This window comes from Syngnathoides biaculeatus, chromosome 8 (assembly GCF_019802595.1).
Source record: "Syngnathoides biaculeatus isolate LvHL_M chromosome 8, ASM1980259v1, whole genome shotgun sequence".
Taxonomy (NCBI): domain Eukaryota; kingdom Metazoa; phylum Chordata; class Actinopteri; order Syngnathiformes; family Syngnathidae; genus Syngnathoides; species Syngnathoides biaculeatus.
In genome coordinates this window covers 6,559,421-6,576,040 of record NC_084647.1, presented here as the reverse complement: position 1 = coordinate 6,576,040, position 16,620 = coordinate 6,559,421, and the positions used below count along the sequence as shown (strand labels likewise).

At 43.3% G+C, this 16,620-nt stretch overlaps 3 protein-coding genes across 4 annotated transcripts; 1 reads left to right on the top strand and 2 right to left on the bottom strand.

Moving 5' to 3' along the window:
- Positions 1–1,041: 1,041 nt before the first annotated feature.
- LOC133505359 (uncharacterized protein DDB_G0271670-like) lies at positions 1,042–4,206 on the bottom strand. Its single transcript, XM_061828544.1, has 3 exons — positions 4,100–4,206; positions 2,810–3,319; positions 1,042–1,563 (listed from the first exon to the last, which is right to left on the bottom strand). Exons 1-2 carry the CDS (start codon positions 4,148–4,150, stop codon positions 2,825–2,827), a joined length of 546 nt encoding a protein of 181 aa, XP_061684528.1. The 5' UTR covers positions 4,151–4,206; the 3' UTR covers positions 1,042–1,563; positions 2,810–2,824.
- A 605-nt stretch (positions 4,207–4,811) lies between these two features.
- Positions 4,812–9,999, top strand: lamtor1 (late endosomal/lysosomal adaptor, MAPK and MTOR activator 1). The gene is made up of 5 exons (XM_061828548.1): positions 4,812–5,063; positions 6,674–6,816; positions 6,896–6,973; positions 8,058–8,181; positions 9,587–9,999. Exons 1-5 carry the CDS (start codon positions 5,022–5,024, stop codon positions 9,677–9,679), a joined length of 480 nt encoding a protein of 159 aa, XP_061684532.1. The 5' UTR covers positions 4,812–5,021; the 3' UTR covers positions 9,680–9,999.
- A 146-nt stretch (positions 10,000–10,145) lies between these two features.
- lrrc51 (leucine rich repeat containing 51) lies at positions 10,146–16,176 on the bottom strand. Of its 2 annotated transcripts, none has more exons than XM_061828546.1 (5): positions 16,171–16,176; positions 15,913–15,973; positions 14,141–14,349; positions 12,644–12,792; positions 10,146–11,114 (listed from the first exon to the last, which is right to left on the bottom strand). In XM_061828546.1, exons 2-5 carry the CDS (start codon positions 15,968–15,970, stop codon positions 10,997–10,999), a joined length of 534 nt encoding a protein of 177 aa, XP_061684530.1. In that variant the 5' UTR covers positions 15,971–15,973; positions 16,171–16,176; the 3' UTR covers positions 10,146–10,996. The 2 variants fall into 2 exon arrangements, with proteins under 2 accessions (XP_061684530.1, XP_061684529.1); XM_061828545.1 differs by lacking the exon at positions 16,171–16,176 and adding an exon at positions 16,118–16,159.
- Positions 16,177–16,620: the final 444 nt, after the last annotated feature.

Sequence of the window (16,620 nt, the reverse complement as noted above, 5' to 3'; positions counted from 1 at the left end):
AGTAAGTTTCTTATTGTAATGAGTAAATTAATGTCCCTTAAGGGGTTCTGTACAAGAGGGCCAAAAGTATGGGAGCACTACAGCATTATAATGAGTAACTTACTCATAATTTACTCATTACAATGTGAAACTTACTTACTGGTTTCTCATTGTAATGAGTAGCTCACTCATTACAATGAGAAACCAGTTCTTTTTTCAATGTCTCTTTAGGGGTTCCGTACAAGAGTGCCAAAAGTATGGGAACACTAATGCATTACAATGAGTAATTTACTCATAATTTACTCATTACAATGAGAAACGTACTTCCTGGTTTGTCATTGTAATGAGTAAGTTACTCATTACAATGAGAAACCAGTTATTTTTTCAATGTCCCTTAAGGGGTTCTGTACAAGAGGGCCAAAAGTATGGGAGCACTACAGCATTATGAGTAACTTACTCATAATTTACTCATTACAATGTGAAACTTACTCACTGGTTTCTCATTGTAATGAGTAACTTACTCGTTACAATGACAAACCAGTTCTTTTTTCAATGTCCCTTTCGGGGTTCCGTACAAGAGTGGCAAAAGTATGTGAGCATGACAGCATTACAATGAGTAACTTACTCATAATTTACTCATTACAATGAGAAACTTTCTCATTACAATGAGAAAACCTTTTTTCAATCTCCCATTTGGGGGCTCCGTAATCATGTGATCATTGTAACAAAACAAAAAACAAAAGGAAAAATTGGCTGATATGGAGGAAAAAGTACCTTATTTCCACAGTATGTTTTTTTTTTTTGTTTATTAGAATAAATAAAGCGTTATTAGGAACAAGACGATTGATGGGCACAAAATAATAATAATAATAATAATATAAATAAAATTAATAAATTTAGCTTAATAAAAGTCTCTTTCGGCTTGTCCCGTTAGGGGTCACCACAGCGTAACATCTCAGATGAACACTCTTATTTGTTTGGCAAAGTTTTGACACCTTAATAAAACCTCCAAATCTCAATCAATTGAAATTGTTGCTGTTGATTATAACTCTCCCTGTTTATACAATTTTTTTAAAAAAACATAAAAATCTCATTTTGTTACTTGTTAAGTTACGAGACAAAAGCACTGATACCTTTTTTTTTAAAGCGTAAAATTATAATGTCATAGAAATAAACATTCAAGTCAAGTACAGAAGCCTGGAGGTACTCCTGACGTTTAATAACAGTACAGTATTAGTACTTTGCTATTTTTAAATCCCATCACTGATGGTACATTTTTCTTTTCCATATCCATGCATGCGTGTGTGTGTGTGTGTGTGTGTGTGTGAACTCCTTCTTTATGCAGGATTCAAAGGTTATTGTTATGTAAAATAAGAAAAAATCCAATAATTCCAAATCCATCATGTTAATGACTCCGAAAATATTACAGTACATAATTTCAAATGCTTGTTAGCAGCTGCTAAAAGGCCGTCTGTGTTCTTTTTTATGTCGGTCCGGGTCGGCTTCAGCGCATGCGCCAACAGGTCCGATCCTGCTTCTACTGCGTCATTTCATTCGACGGGTTTGACTGTGAAGAATTTCAACCTGAGGTTGCCACAAGAGGAAATGATTATTTGATTGATTCCTTTTTTTACTCAATGGACTTTTTGACAAATTTCAATCAGGTTTCTGAACTCATCGCAGCACAGCATCTGCTTTTATCAAAGTAGCAAAAATAAATGGTTTAGGTCCTACCACGAGGAAAGGAGCTATTTTGTAACCTTTGGAAGTGCTCAAACTCAACAAATGGGAATAACTTATGGGGTTCCTCAAGGGTCAGTTCTTGGACCCCTCCTGTTCACCCAGTACATGCTACCCTTGGGTCAAATTCTTCAAAAGAAAAAGGGGTTTAGAAAATGGATGGATGGATATTCATTGTTTTTCAAGATGAAAACACGTTTTCTATCCATTTTCACAGCTGCTTATCCTCACGAGGGTTGCGGGCAGTGCTGGAGCTTATCCCAGCTGTCAATGGGCAGGAGGAGGGGTACACCCTGAACTGGTTGCCAGCCAATCGCAGGGCACGTCGAGACAAACAACTATACCCACAATCACACCTGGGGGCAATTTAGAGTGTCCAATTAATGTTTTGGGGATGCTGGTAAAGCGTCGGCCTCACAGTTCTGAGGACCTGGGTTCGATCCCGGCCCTCCCTGTGTGGAGTTTGCATGTTCTCCCCGTGCCTGCGTGGGTTTCCTCCGGGCATCCCACAACTCAAAAGCATGCAACATTAATTGGACACTCTAAATTGCCCATAGGTGTGATTGTGAGTGCGGCTGTTTGTCTCCATGTGCCCTGCGATTGGCTGGCGACCAGTTCAGGGTGTACCCCGCCTCCTGCCCGTTGACAGCTGGGATACGCTCCAGAACTCCCCGTGACCCCCGTGAGGATAAGCGGCAAAGAAAATGGATGGATGGATGTTTTGGGGATGTGGGATGTGGGAGGAAACCGGAGTGCCCGGAGGAAACCCACACAGACACAGGGAGAACATACGAGCTCCACACATGGCGGGTCCTGGACCGAACCCGGGACCTCAGAAATGCGAGGTCAAAGATTTCCAACCGCACCACCGTGCCGCCTTTTAAATTATATTTTTTACTTAAGTTTGACTTCTATCCTCAAAGAACAATGTTTAAAAAATTTTTTAAAACAAACATAGTTTGATGCATTTATTTACATGAGCAAAAAAAAAAAAAAAATAGCCAAAAATGGAACGAGTCACAAGTTGTCTCTGACTCCCCTTAAACAAAGCAACGATAGCTTGTCGACGAGTAAAGGAGGGAGCGCATACCTTAATACTTCAGTACTACAGTGGAGCGGTATACTCTGAATATCTCGCATCTTCCTTTTGCCTCCGCTGCTTGATCCTCTCCTTCATGATCTTCCTGAGCCACCTCACTTGGGCCTTCCGAAGAGGTTTCTTTCCCGCTGCACGGAGCTCGTCCCGAGCCGCGACGGGGACCCTCCTCAAGATCACCTTGTCTTGACCGTCGGCCACCTCGCAGGTCCAGATCCCGGAAGACGTCGAGCAGGACGACGACGACGACGACGAGGAGGAGGAGGAGGAGGAGGAGGTGGAGGTGGATGAAGACGAGGGCGGTGAGGAGGATGAGGAGGAGGTGGACGACGAGGAGGAGGAGGAGGGAGACTTTGGAGGGGGCCGAGTCCGTGAGGGTGTAGAGCAGAGCGTCAAGACCGGGTTTGGGGCGGTCTTAGGGCTCCCCCGAAGGAGGAGTCTCGATGTGTGGGGATAATCCGCGTTTGCCACCCACGTCGTCGACCAAGAGCCCCTTCTGACGTCCTGAAGAGACCAAACACCTTTCAAATAAACGACGTCACACAAATAAACATTCAATTGATCAAACTATACATTTTCTATAAAGTTTTTGAAGCGTATCCCGGGTCTATCTATCTATCTATCTATCTATCTATCTATCTATCTATCTATCTATCTATCTATCATCTATCTATCTATCTATCTATCCTATCTATCTATCTATCTATCTATCTATCTATCTATCTATCTATCTATCTATCTATCTATCTATCTATCTATCTCTCTCTCTCTCTCTCTCTCTCTCTCTCTCTCTCCTCTCTCTCTCTCTCTCCTCTCTCTCTCTCTCTCTCCTCTCTCTCTCTCTCTCTCTCTCTCCTCTCTCTCTCTCTCTCTCTCTCTCTCTGTCTGTCTGTCTGTCTGTCTGTCTGTCTGTCTATCTATCTATCTCTATCTATCTATCTATCTCCTTATAAATAAAAACGGAATTTCGTTAACTTGGCTTGTCTTTGTGTTTACTTGTCTTGTTTGATTATCTTAATTATGAGTTGTTTTGTAGCTTCGTTTGATGATCTTAAGTGGATAAACTGCAAAAAAAAATGTACAGTCTATTCGAGAAAATAATTTGGGACAAATGCTTTTTCATAACAATGTGTATTAGTACAGAATATATATAATCAGTACATGGTATGGCATGACCTCATGAAATTGGTTTTGACACTTTTTTTTTTTAATTTAAAGGCTTACTAAAGTCCGAACTGTCTTATACAATTTTTAGAATACATAACTAAATGTCATTTATTTTACCTTCGCATTTTCCGGCGCATCTCTGCCAGATTGCGCCACTTTGGGAGGCATGGCACTCACTGAAAAATAATTGCTTGAATAATAAATGCTACCAAGGTCTAGCCCAAGTTTAGAATATGATTTTCTTTATTATCCCCCCCAAAAAAAAAAAATCTGCGATGCCCATTTTCGTCACCTGGCCTTGCAAAAGACGTCAAAGGAGCAACGTCCGTATCGTGGCAACCATAAAAAAATGTAACGTGCATATGACTGTTGTGCTGAATTTTGCGTCACTGTCGTCTCCATCTTGGATGTGGAAAAGTGGACCGATCCGTGACGACATATTCTTGTAATGCAGTTAAATTGATATAAAGGAATTAAATGTAAAAGTCAGTGATACAAATCAATGAATCTAAAGACAACCAAGTGATTTAAATGTACACATTAGTGTTAAAAAAAACATCCATTTAGAAAATCTGATTATTAAAGACGAATAAAATACAGCGGTATCGCTAAATCGCTCATTTATTACACATATCACAGCAACAGTTTAGAATTGGTAGCGCTTGTAAAAGGCATGAAAACAGCTACATAACAGCTTTATTATCTTATTCACGCTTCCTCTTTGTACATTATGATGCACAAATTGAGATTAAAAAAAAAAAAAAAAAGAGACACAACACCGGAAGTGGCGTTGTTGTTGTTGCACGCGCAGAGCAGCTGTCATGTGATAGCCGCTGCTGTGGCCGCCCCGAACCTGTGAGCGACGAGTTGTTGCTGACCCTAGCTGGCTAAATCCCGAACGCAGCCCCACCCCCACTTCCCCCCCCCTTTTTTTTAATGAAGTCTAAATAAACCCCAAGCCGAGTTGTATGTTTGTTAGCTGCTTTCTGCGGGAAAACCGGGAAGCCGGAGGGGACCGGACGCTGCTGCTGCTGCTGCCATGGGGTGTTGCTACAGCAGCGACAACGAGACAGCAGACCAGGTAGTTAGCATCTTAGCTCGCTAAAACTTGCTCACTATATGTTTTTTTCCGCCGTCTTGCGTGCGTAAATCGCCCTAAATGACATTTAGGACACGCTGTTGAGGATTTCACGTGGGGTTCGTGTTTACTAAGGGGTTGTTGTTCGGCTTTTTTGGGGTGTTATGAAACATTTAGCATGCTAGGTGACGGCCTAGCTTGGGGCACTTTTAGCAGCTTGCGCACGGCGGAAAAAGAGAAACTGCTGAACAGAGACGAGTCGGCTGGTCACTGGACCCTGACTCGGCTCTGTTGATTAATAGCAAAGTCGAGTCACTCCCGTGACCGCATTGGAGTTAGTGGCGGAAGGGAACTTTATTTTTTTTTTTTTGTTTACTACCGTCAATGCTCGTAACTGTCACATGATACTCAAGTTCCCAATTTGTGTCTTGCAGTGTGGTGCTAAGTTTCAGCGGATTCCTTTAGAGAAAATGTGCATGCACATCTTGAAAAAAAAAATAATAATAATTTGAATCAAAACATGTCTTTTTAATCTTTAACTTTTGGGTTTTGTAACCAGAAGTGGCATAACTCGCAATCAACCAAATTGATAATAGTTTGGATCATTCACCATAATTATTTCTGACTTTCCAAATTTAGCTCGTTTTAGTTTTTAATTTTTTGGAACATTCTTAGTTTTAGTATGGTGGCACGGTGGATCAACTGGTAAACCGTTGGCCTCACAGTTCTGAGGCCCCGTGTTCAATCCCGCCTGTGTGTAGTTTGCATGTTCACCCGGTTTCTGCGTGGGTTTCCTCCGTGCACTGCGGTTTCCTCCCACATTCCAAAAACATGCAACATTAACCGGACACTCTAAATTGCCCCTAGGTGTGATTGTGTGACTGTTTGTCCCTATGTGCCCTGCGATTGGCTGGCAACCAGTTCAGGGTGTACCCCGTCGACAGCTGGGGATAGGCTCCAGCACTCCCCGCAACCCCCGTGAGGATAAGCGGCAAAAGAAAATGGATGGATCGATGGTATCTAAACAAGGCACTTATTTTAAATGAGAAAAATCACTTGGCACACCAGCACAATAAAACTGCAAAATGTAAATTTCTCAAATAGACACGGGTTCCCTCGCAACTTTGCGCTTCACTTTTTGCAGAGTCGGCGCTAAATGTTTTTGTCGTGATTGTCGTTAAACTTGATTGGCCCCCAGTGCGGCATCGACCAATGAGAGCATGTGTGGATTTATCTCGTGATCTGATTGGTTGGGCATCATTGAAGCCCCACCCAGCGTCCTCCCGTCACCCTTTCCCTTGTCCTTCCTTTCCGCCATTTTCTACGCTTTTGACTGTCTGCGCGATAACTAATCATGTTTACAATGCCGTCAAAGCTGTTTTATTAGTGCGAATGCAGCCGAAAAATATAAGGATTTTTGTTCATTTTCAAAACTGGATTATTTGCTGTTGTAAATTTCATGACGCTAATGTGCTTGGGACATTTGTTGGGAGTAAGTGGTTATAATAACAATGAACGTTACATCTGTAATGTACAACAAATCTTGTTTCTTGATACCACACAATGAATTGTTCGTTATTCAGTATTTTATTTTTTTTTTTAAATGATCGAAGGACAATGAACGCAAGCCGCTGATCACCCACCCGAACCCCGTCAGCAAGCCCCCAAATGGCACAGACTGGATCACCCCTACGGTGCCCTCAGCCCGAACGGATGAACAGGCCCTGCTCACCTCCATCCTCACCAAAACGGCACAGTGAGATTCTGGTCCCGTCGAACGGTCGACGACATCAGACAAGCGCTTCAGTCAATAAATGTATCCCCGTTTGTTGCAGGAACATCATCGATGTGTCGGCGGCTGACTCGGTCATTATAGAGCAGCACGAATACATGGACAAAGCTCGGCAATACAGGTATACTCATACTACAAATAATTGATATTTTGGAAAAACTTTGGAGTGTGACATTGTTTCTGCGGTGCCTCACGAAATATGACTTAAAATCGCATCTAGACGTTTTTTCGCCAAGGGCCTGAAATCGCGTCATTCAAATTTCTTGAGTTTATCTACGTCACTAGCGAAGATTTCCCCCCTTCCGTATCTGTGACTTGTCTGTCTCCATGTGCCCTGCGATTGGGTGGCAGCCAGTTCAGGGTGTGCCCCGCCTTTTGCCAAAAGATAGCTGGGATTGGCTCAGGCACTGCCCTGACCCTTGAGAGGATAAGCGGCTCAGAAAATGGATGGACGGACGGTGGCTTTCCAAATACCGGGATTTCTGGCCTGTAAGCCGTTACTTTTTTTTCACGTTTCCAACCCTGCTGTTTATGGGGTGATGCGGCTAATTTGTGCATTTTTTTCTAACGGCCTCAAGGGGGCACTCAAGCGGAAAAGGTAAGAGTGAGACCGGTGGAATATATGTGCCGAGGAAGTGACTTCTACCGGTCCGGCCCTGCTAACGCTGCGCTAGCATGTTACTGGCGTGTCTCCGTGATTTTTACCAGTATGTTTTTTTTTGTTTTTTTTTTAAATTTTTTTGTTTTTATTAGTTAGCGTGGCGGCGTTAGCGTTGAACTCTCTGTGTACCGTCTTTCTCGTGTTTCAATGTGGGCACTTGCGGCTTTTACACGGCTGCGCCCTACGTATGTACCGAATGGTATTTCCTTTACAAATGTACTGGGTGAGGCTTATAACCAGGTGTGCTCTGTAGGCCGGGAATTACGGTATGTCTGGATCAGCTCTGCATGTCGACGGATGGAAAAAAATGAATTGAGAAATTGTGTGGACATCTTCAATCACCCAAAATAGCGAATAGAGTCAACCAACAAACTGCCTCAACCTTTTCATATATATTTTTTTTTAAATTCAGTGACCTCTACTGGTGATCAGATCGAACAACCATGAGCGCGCTATGTATGTGTTTAAAAATGAGATTTTCCCAGAATAGGTCACCAGGGGACAAGATGATGTGAATTGAATGCATGCCGATTTCTCCTCTCAGTGCAAAACTCGGTGTATTGAACAGCAGCATGCCCCAGAAGAAAGCCGTGGCTCTGCCCTCCCTCACTAGCCAGCCCCACCAAGTGCTCGCCAGCGACCTGGTGCCATACTCTGATGTTCAGCAGGTAATCACACGCACATCACGCATTTAGACGTGTTCACTTCTTGCTGGGATTTGTCGGGGTCGCGAAATCGATCTGTGAAATCTCATGCTGCTCTTGTTACGGTGAAGAAAATTAAGTATTTGAACACCCTGCTATATTGCAAGATCTCCCGCTTAGAAATCATGGAGGGGTCTGAAATTTTCATCGTAGGTGCATGTCCACTGTGAGAGAGACAATCTAACAAGAAAAATCCAGAAATCACAATGTATGATTTTTTTTTTTTAACCATTTATTTGTGTGATACAGCTGCAAATAAGTATTTCAACACCTGTCTGTCAGCTAGAATTCTGACCCTCAAAGACCCGTTAGTCCGCCTTTAAAAGTCCACCTCCACTGGATGTATTATCCTGAATCCGATCCACCTGTGTGAGGTCTTTAGCTGCATAAAGACACCTGTCCGCTCCATCCAATCGGACTCAAACTTGTAACATGGCCGAGACCAAAGACCTGTCCAAAGACACCAGAGACAAAATTGTACAACTCGACACAGCTGGAAAGTGCTACGGAGAAATTGCCAAGCAGCTTGCTGAAAAAAGGTCCACTGTTGGAGCAATCATTAGAAAATGGAAGTCGCTGACGGTCAATCTCAATGGGAGTGGAGCGCCGTGCAAGATATCACCTCGTGGGGTCTCAATGATCCTTAGAAAGGTGAGGAATCAACCCAGGACTACACCACAGGACTTGGTCAATGACCTGAAAAGAGCTGGGACCACCGTTTCCAAGGGGACTCTCGGTAATACCCTAAAAAAAATCATGGTTTGAAATCATCTGGATGATACCCAGGAGCCATGGGAGAAGGTTTTGTGGTCAAATGAGACCAAAATGGAACTTTATGGTCATAATTCCACTAACCGTGTTTGGAGGAAGACGAACATTGAGTTCCATCCCAAGAACACCATCCCTACTGTGAACCATGTGGCATCATGCTTTGCGGGTGTTTTTCCGCACACGGGACAGGACGACTGCACTGTTATCAAGAAAGGATGACCGGCGGCCATGTATTGTGAGATTTTTTTAGGGAACAACCTCTTTCCTTCAGTCAGAGCATTGAAGATGGGTCGTGGCTGAGTCTTTCAACATGACAATGACCCGAAGCCCAGCCGGGAAGACCAAGGAGTGGCTCCGTAAGAAGCATATCAAGGTCCTGTCTCCAGACCTAAACCCAATAGAAAATCTCTGTAGGGAGCCAAAACTTTGTGTTTCTCAGCGACAGCCCAGAAATCTGTCTGATCTGGAGAAGATCTGTGTGGAGGAGTGGGCCAAAATCCCTCCTGCAGGGTGTTCAAATACTTATTTTCTTCACCGTAGGTGTGGTCAACAAATGGTCTCTAATGACGTCCTCCTCGCCTGCTTTTCCCTTTTTCAGGTATCCAAGATAGCGGCTTATGCCTGCAGCGCAATCTCCCAAATCAAAGTGGACGCGAAAGAAGAACTCGTAGTCCAGTTTGCCATTCCTTAATCCTCCGACTCTGGCCTGCGTATGTCTTCTCCCATCATGTGTGTGTGTGTGTGTGTGTGTCACTCCCGCATCCTCACCCTTCACCCTCACCCTTCACCCTTCACCCATTTATCAAAGTCTTGCGCGTCTCGCCTGCGGCTTTAAACGCAGCGCAGACGCAGAACGACGGAAAGTAGCACCGCGACGGCCGCGTCATCACACCGTACAGAATCTTAGGTCAGTACGAAGTTGTCCTGCCTTACAAAAACCACATTTCGGAATTTGGCCTCCCCATTTGGATCGCAACTTCAGCCAAAAATAAAACATGGAAAGTCCTGTCATTGCTAGCTCTTCTTTATTCTGTAGCTCATTTCACTTTCATTTTTTGGTTTGTTTTTTGTTTACTGTGATCGCGTTTTGATATCAATCTGATGAAGGTCAAGTTATGTTTCTTCGGTAAGCATTTCAACTCCCATGATGCACAGCTATTGAGAGTAAGTCACAGGCCATTGTTTTGTCGGTTTACACTGTTGAGGATGCAAAAGGCTTCAGTGAAGTGAAGTTGGACACGGATTGAAATCCTTTACAGCACTGGAGGCCTATGGGAGGGCGGGGGGGGGGGGGTCTACAGATATGTATTTTTTTGCCTTTGTACAGCACTTTCAGGCTAATTCTAAAGCTGATGATGATTGTAGGAAGTCAACAATTGGCTGCGACGCGGGGTGACGACGACCATTTTTATGAAACCGGACAACGCTCGAGGGCTCCGTTCGTCGGCTTTCAAGCAAACCTTTGCGCCGCCGATTGTAATATGATTTTGTTCGTTATTAATCAAAAACTAACCCAGGTGTAGCAGTGCCGGGGGGGGGGGGGAGCGTTAACAATCTGTTTGTACCGCAACAGATCAAAGGATCAAAGAGATTTTTTTTTGTTTTTGTTTTTGCGATTATTTATTTTTGCGTTTTGAAACAAGGGCGCAAGAAAATCAGCGGGGAGCACAGTGAGGTGCTCAAAAGGGATCTCGGCATTTTTTTTTCCAGCTTTTCTTTTGTTTCACGGATGTGTAATACTACCTGAAATGTATTTGTAATATCTTTAGCCTAGTACCCCCCAAAAAAATTGACTTTTTTTTTTGTCCATTTATTAATTCATTAAAATATTTCAAAAGCAATTGTGTTTGATTGACTTTTTCAGAAAACTGCACGGGAAATAAAAATGCCACTTTGGGATTTTTGAACAGAAAATAAATATTTATAAATGAACCATGCGCACCTTTTTAATAAAGGTCTTATGAAATCATTTGAATATGTCGCGAGTTAGATGAAAGTCATTATTTCCTCATTTCTTTTGCTTGGGATGCGACTGGTGCCAGATCTGGGCCAAGGCTCGCTCCCGAGGGGTCACAACACTGAAGTCCATCGTCTTTAACCGAGGCAAAGCTGCTATCACGTGGCTCCTGAATGGGGGGGGGGGGGGGGGAGATATATATATCTGAGTTAACTTCACAGGCTCACCTACCCGACACTACAAAAATAAGTTTGGATTGTGCCCAGAAGGAGCTCCATTGTGTCTTTGTGGATCTAGAGAAAGCCTACGACAGAGTACCAAGAGAGGAACTGTGGCACTGCATGCGTAGGTCTGGTGTGGCAGAGAAGTATGTTAAAATAGGACAGGACATATACGAGGGCAGCAGAACAGTGGTGAGGTGTGACAGAAGAATTTAAGGTGAAGGTGGGACTGCATCAGGGATCAGCTCTGAGTCCCTTCCTGTTTGCAGTGGTAATGGACAGGCTGACAGATGAGGTTAGACTGGAATCCCCTCGGACCATGATGTTCGCAGATGATATTGTGATTTGCAGTGAAAGCAGGGAGCACGCAGAGGAACAATTGGAAAGGCGGAGACATGGACTGGATAGGGGAGGAATGAAAATTAGCCGAAGTAAAACTGAGGATATGTTCATGAATGAGGGGGGACGAGGGGGAAGAGTAAAGCACCGGGGAGAAGAGATGGCGAGGGTGGACCACTTCAAATACTTGGGGTCAACAAGACAGAGCAACGGTGAGTGTGGTAAGGAAGTGAAGAAACGGGTCCAAGCGGGTTGGAACAGCTGGCGGAAGGTGTCTGGTGTGTTATGTGACAGAAGAGTCTCCGCTTGGATGAAGGGCAAAGTCTATAAAACAGTGGTGACGGTACGGATTAGAGACGGCGGCACTGAAGAAACAACAGGAAGCAGAACTGGAAGATGTTGAGGTTCTCGCTTGGATAGGATCATTAGACGAACAGCCAAAGTTTGGAATTTTTGGAGACGAGGTGAGAGAAATCAGACTTCGATGGTTTGGACATGTTTGTTGAGTAAAATGTATTTCACAGGTGCAAAGGACGAGAGCGTCGTGGGTTCCAAATGACATACTGGTGTGTATAGAGCTACTAAAAAAACAAACAAACCAATAATTCGGAGGGGGGGGGGGCGGCTAATCGTTTCGTTCGCAAGGGGAGTCGGGGAGTCTATTTTTAGTTAGAAGTGATCCGCATATCATCTAAATATGACTCGAAACGATAGGGTAATATTGGCCTGGTCACTGCACTCGATTGCGAGATGTACTCTTCTTCAAAAAGAGCTTCGGTGTCAGAAGGGGGCGTCTGAAAAATCCGAAAATCTCTGTTCGTCTCCCATAGCAGGTGGCACAGCGTCTTAATGGCAACTGTACCAGTGTAATTTCTGCTGATGATGTATCAGGCAACATGGCCGCCACTGGGATGTCGAGTGAGACTTCCGCAACTTTGCGCATGGATGACACGCTCTCTGCTCATGTTTATTTTTTTCGTATAGACATTGAACTGAATAAGGTTATGCGTATTTATACTTGAACATTGCGATGTCAGTGGCACTTTAAGTACATTTTTAAAAGAATATCTTGCGTTCTGCATGGTCTTAATTTACAAAGAGAAAAAGGAATATGGATTTTTTTTTTTTTAAGACCTACCTGTAGGACTTGTTTGCTTCAATGACATTTCCGTGTAGAGTGATGGTGTGTAGACATGACAGACGTTGTAGCTTGTCTACCTCTGACAGAGTAAAAATACGGTTACCATGGAGATACAACACCCGCAGTTGGGGCAGCTCACATAAAACCTAAAACACACACATAGACAAATCACACTTTGTATAGAGCTCGTGCACCTACGTCATAAAATCACGCGACTTTTGTTTATGTCGCCATATTGCCGGTCAAGCTAAGCGTTGCCCAATGCGAAGTCGGTTGGAGACGAGACGGAAATACGCCGTGTAGCACGACGCCCAGAGTCTTGTCCGATACCGTCAGACATTTCGAAGGTGAAAATAAACGACGGTACGTGGAAAAATTAGATAAACTTGGCATAGAGGATCCATATTTAAAGCCGAAATCGATGTTTTCGCCAATGAGAAATTGTTAATTCGCTTCCGCTTGTCTTGGACAACTGGATCTGCACATGGATCTGGCGAGTAAATCTTCGAGATTTACACGGAAGAGTTTGAAAGCGTAGAAAAGTCTGGACGCATACGAATACTTGGTTGCCGGATCTGTTCTCAACGGGGAGACGGCTCGTGAACGCGGAGGCGTATCCGGCTACACGTTAACCTTTGCCGGAATCCATCCATCTTTTCAGCTAATATTCAATACAAATATCAATATTTAAAAAAATGACCCCTGGTTTTACTCAAACTCGCATTCATTAACTATGATCCGTAGCATTTCCCAAGAAGTACTTATAACGGCAAGTTGGCTCATTTGAGAACAATGCGTTAAAAAAAAAAAAAAAAAAAAAAAAAAAACAAGACAGTCAGCTCCTCTGTAGACGGAAGCGTGTTGCGGCCACACGTTAACCTACGTAAACTTCTGTGTGACTGATGGTTTATTTTCTTTTTTTAAATACGCATTGGACCCATTTGAGAACACTGCAAATTAAAAAAAAAATGAATAAATTGTCGGGGAGAGGTTTACCAAAGATTCACGTGTCGCCGCAACACGCTTCCGTGTACGTTGGAGATGAATCCCTGTCTTTTTTTTTTTTTTTAAACGCATTTTCCTCAAATGAGCCAACTTGGCATTATAAATACTTTTTGCTAATTTGAGATTGATGAGAATAATTCCCAACTGAAATGAAGTGATCGCTACACAGGCGTGTGTATTTTGGTTAGGCTCCATCCGTCACGTTTCACATCCATCGATATTTTCTGATCTTTTCAGATGCTATTCAGTAGAAGGACCTGTTTGAATATCTGTTGAATATCGTCTGTTGTGACAACCAACGGCACAACAGGTCTCGTGTTGTAAATATTCTCCCCCGGTTCAATGTCTCCCACAATGCCGAGCAGCTCGGTTTGACCTGCAATATGGCGCCGTAAAAATGCCGACGTCACGCGCCCGAGCTCTTTATATTGTCTGTGAGAAGAAGCCCGAGAACATGCGCGTGATGACTAAAAACAAAACAAAACATACTTTGTCTATTTTCGTGATGTGGTTAAAAGAAAGGTCCAGCCAGGAGAGCAGCGACGGTTCCGCCAGAAAGTGGCGGATGGTTCCGTGAAGGTCGCACAAGGGCGTACTAATATGGTTGTTATTAAGACGCAGGGAGCCACTCAGAAACTTGCCGACCGAATTCCTCTTTAAAGGCCGCAGACCGCTGTTTGGTTCTTCGGACTGTGCATCTGAAATGGAGATAATGAACTTAATTCAGGCAGTTTTATTTTGTCAAGTTATTCCTATGATGAATTAATCCAAATAAAGTATAGATGGCCCATATTGTACGAGCCGGCGTAGTTTGTGAAGCAAAATATTGTAATATTTAGCTACAAAAGTGAAGTTTTGAGTCTAGTTTTTTTGCACATTTACAAAAATATATATACCGTATTTTCCGCGCTATAAGGCGCACCGAAGAGTCTTTAATTTTCTCAAAAGGTGACAGTGCGCCTTATACTCGGGTGCGCCTTATTATCTGGTGCGCCTTATATATGGATTAATATTGAGCCTTTAGCGCAGCCCATCTAATGGATGCATAACATAACATCTCTTCTATGGGCCTTATAATATATATATATATATATATATATATATATATATATATATATATATATGAAAAAAAGTTTTTAAATTGACCAGTCAATGAGGGTGCGCCTTATATTGCGGAGCGCCTTATAGTGCGGAAAATATGATCCATAAAATAGTTAAATACAAATAAATACGTTACACTGAATATCTAAATGTTCAACAAATCCAAATATAAATGTTGTCACAAAAATGTTCCAGGGGAAACTATCCATCCATCCATTTTTTTAGCCGCTTATCCTCACAAGGGTCGCGGGGAGTGCCGGAGCCTATCTCAGGTCTCGACAGGCAGGAGGCGGGGAACACCCTGAACTGGTCGCCAGCCAACCGCAGGGCAGACGGAGACAAAGAGTCGCACTCACGATCACACCAAGGGGCAATTTAGCGTGTCCAATTAATGTTGCATGTTTTATGGATGAGTGTCAGTGATGGTGTAGTGGTACACACGCCTCCCTTTGGTGCGGGTAGCGTGGGATCGATTCCCGCTCAGTGACGGTGTCGATATCTGACTGGCGACCAGTTCAGGGCGTGGTCCGCCTTTCGCCCGAACCTAGCAGGGATAGGCTCCAGCTTTCCCGCAACCCTTGTGAGGATAAGCGGCTCGGATAATGACATGACATGTTTTTTGGGATGTGGGAGGAAACCGGAGTTCCCGGAGAAAAGCCACGCAGGCACGGGGAAAACATGCAAAATCCACACAGGCGGGTCCGGGATCGAACACGGAACCTCAGAACTGTGCCACCGTGCCGCCGCAGGGGAAACTAAATATCTATTTTCTAAACTTCAGATTTGATCATTTCAATAAAATCTTGACGACGATGAAGTCCACCAACAGGTCAGAACCATCTCATCCGGGGAAATGGACCGAGACGACATAAATAAGTACTTTTGGAGGAACTTTATTTGACGACTCGCCTACTTTTGAGTTTAATGAGGAACACTTTTATGGAGATACATTTTTTTTAAACACTGTTTGAAAATTTATTCCAGTACGACAATCTTATTTTCACTCGATAATTTTCAGCGTGACCCATATTGTTTATGGAGTAAATTGGCAAGATTTTTGGAGGAAATTATGACGTAGGAACCGTCAATAATAATAATAATAATAATAAAAGAACAGTAAGTAAACTAATAAAAATAAAGGTCAAAAGAAAATGTTCTACCTGCCAAGTTGCTGATGGCTTTGAAAGATAAATCCACAGGAGCCCCGGACATCGTCATCACCTGGAAACAAATCGAAAAACGATCACATCGCAGTGACGCCACGCATCATTTTTCCCCACGAGGGAGGAACATTGTCCCGCGATAATCTGCTTTTTACAATTTATATTGTTTTTAATGTTTCAGCTATCAGCCGCTTACACACACATTGAATAAAAATCAACGCAAGTTGTCAGATGTCGATTTTGCCCAACCTTTACCTGCAGTAAACACTGTGTTTCTATGGTAACCTGTAGGACAAATAAAGTTGGCAAATCCTATATGAATTGAGTTTCCCAATGTTAACGTTGCATAGACATTAAAAGTAAATGTATGCAATAGATTGAGCAACTGCATTTGTTGGTTATTAATTAGTTATTATTATTTTTTTTTAACACGATTTCGCCGTTCATTCTCCGCTTTATCATGCAGAATAGCTAACGCACGTGCCTATTTGACGGCCGTATTGGCAGGGGTGACGTTCCTCTCGAATCCAACGGACGCACATTGAACTCACTCATATGTAATTTTTTTAAAAATGAAATTCGCCTTGTTGTCAAACACTTTAAATTGCCCATAGGTGTGATTGTGCGTGCGACTGTTGTCCGTCAATAGTGCCCTGCGATTGGCCGGCGACCGGTTCAGGGTATACCCCGCCTCCTGCCCGTTGA

What these genes read in the sequence shown, in the direction of transcription:
- LOC133505359 (XM_061828544.1), bottom strand. Translation starts at nt 4,150, where the DNA reads ATGCCTCCCAAAGTGGCGCAATCTGGCAGAGATGCGCCGGAAAATGCG. An exon ending in ATGCGCCGGAAAATGCGAAG is followed by an intron (nt 3,320 to 4,099) that starts GTAAAATAAATG and finishes TGGTCTCTTCAG; the next exon opens with GACGTCAGAAGGGGCTCTTG.
- lamtor1 (XM_061828548.1), top strand. Translation starts at nt 5,022, where the DNA reads ATGGGGTGTTGCTACAGCAGCGACAACGAGACAGCAGACCAG. An exon ending in ACAACGAGACAGCAGACCAG is followed by an intron (nt 5,064 to 6,673) that starts GTAGTTAGCATC and finishes AAATGATCGAAG; the next exon opens with GACAATGAACGCAAGCCGCT. An exon ending in CATACTCTGATGTTCAGCAG is followed by an intron (nt 8,182 to 9,586) that starts GTAATCACACGC and finishes TCCCTTTTTCAG; the next exon opens with GTATCCAAGATAGCGGCTTA.
- lrrc51 (XM_061828546.1), bottom strand. Translation starts at nt 15,970, where the DNA reads ATGACGATGTCCGGGGCTCCTGTGGATTTATCTTTCAAAGCCATCAGC. An exon ending in AGCCATCAGCAACTTGGCAG is followed by an intron (nt 14,350 to 15,912) that starts GTAGAACATTTT and finishes TCTCCATTTCAG; the next exon opens with ATGCACAGTCCGAAGAACCA. An exon ending in GAAGCAAACAAGTCCTACAG is followed by an intron (nt 11,115 to 12,643) that starts GTAGGTCTTAAA and finishes CCCCCCATTCAG; the next exon opens with GAGCCACGTGATAGCAGCTT.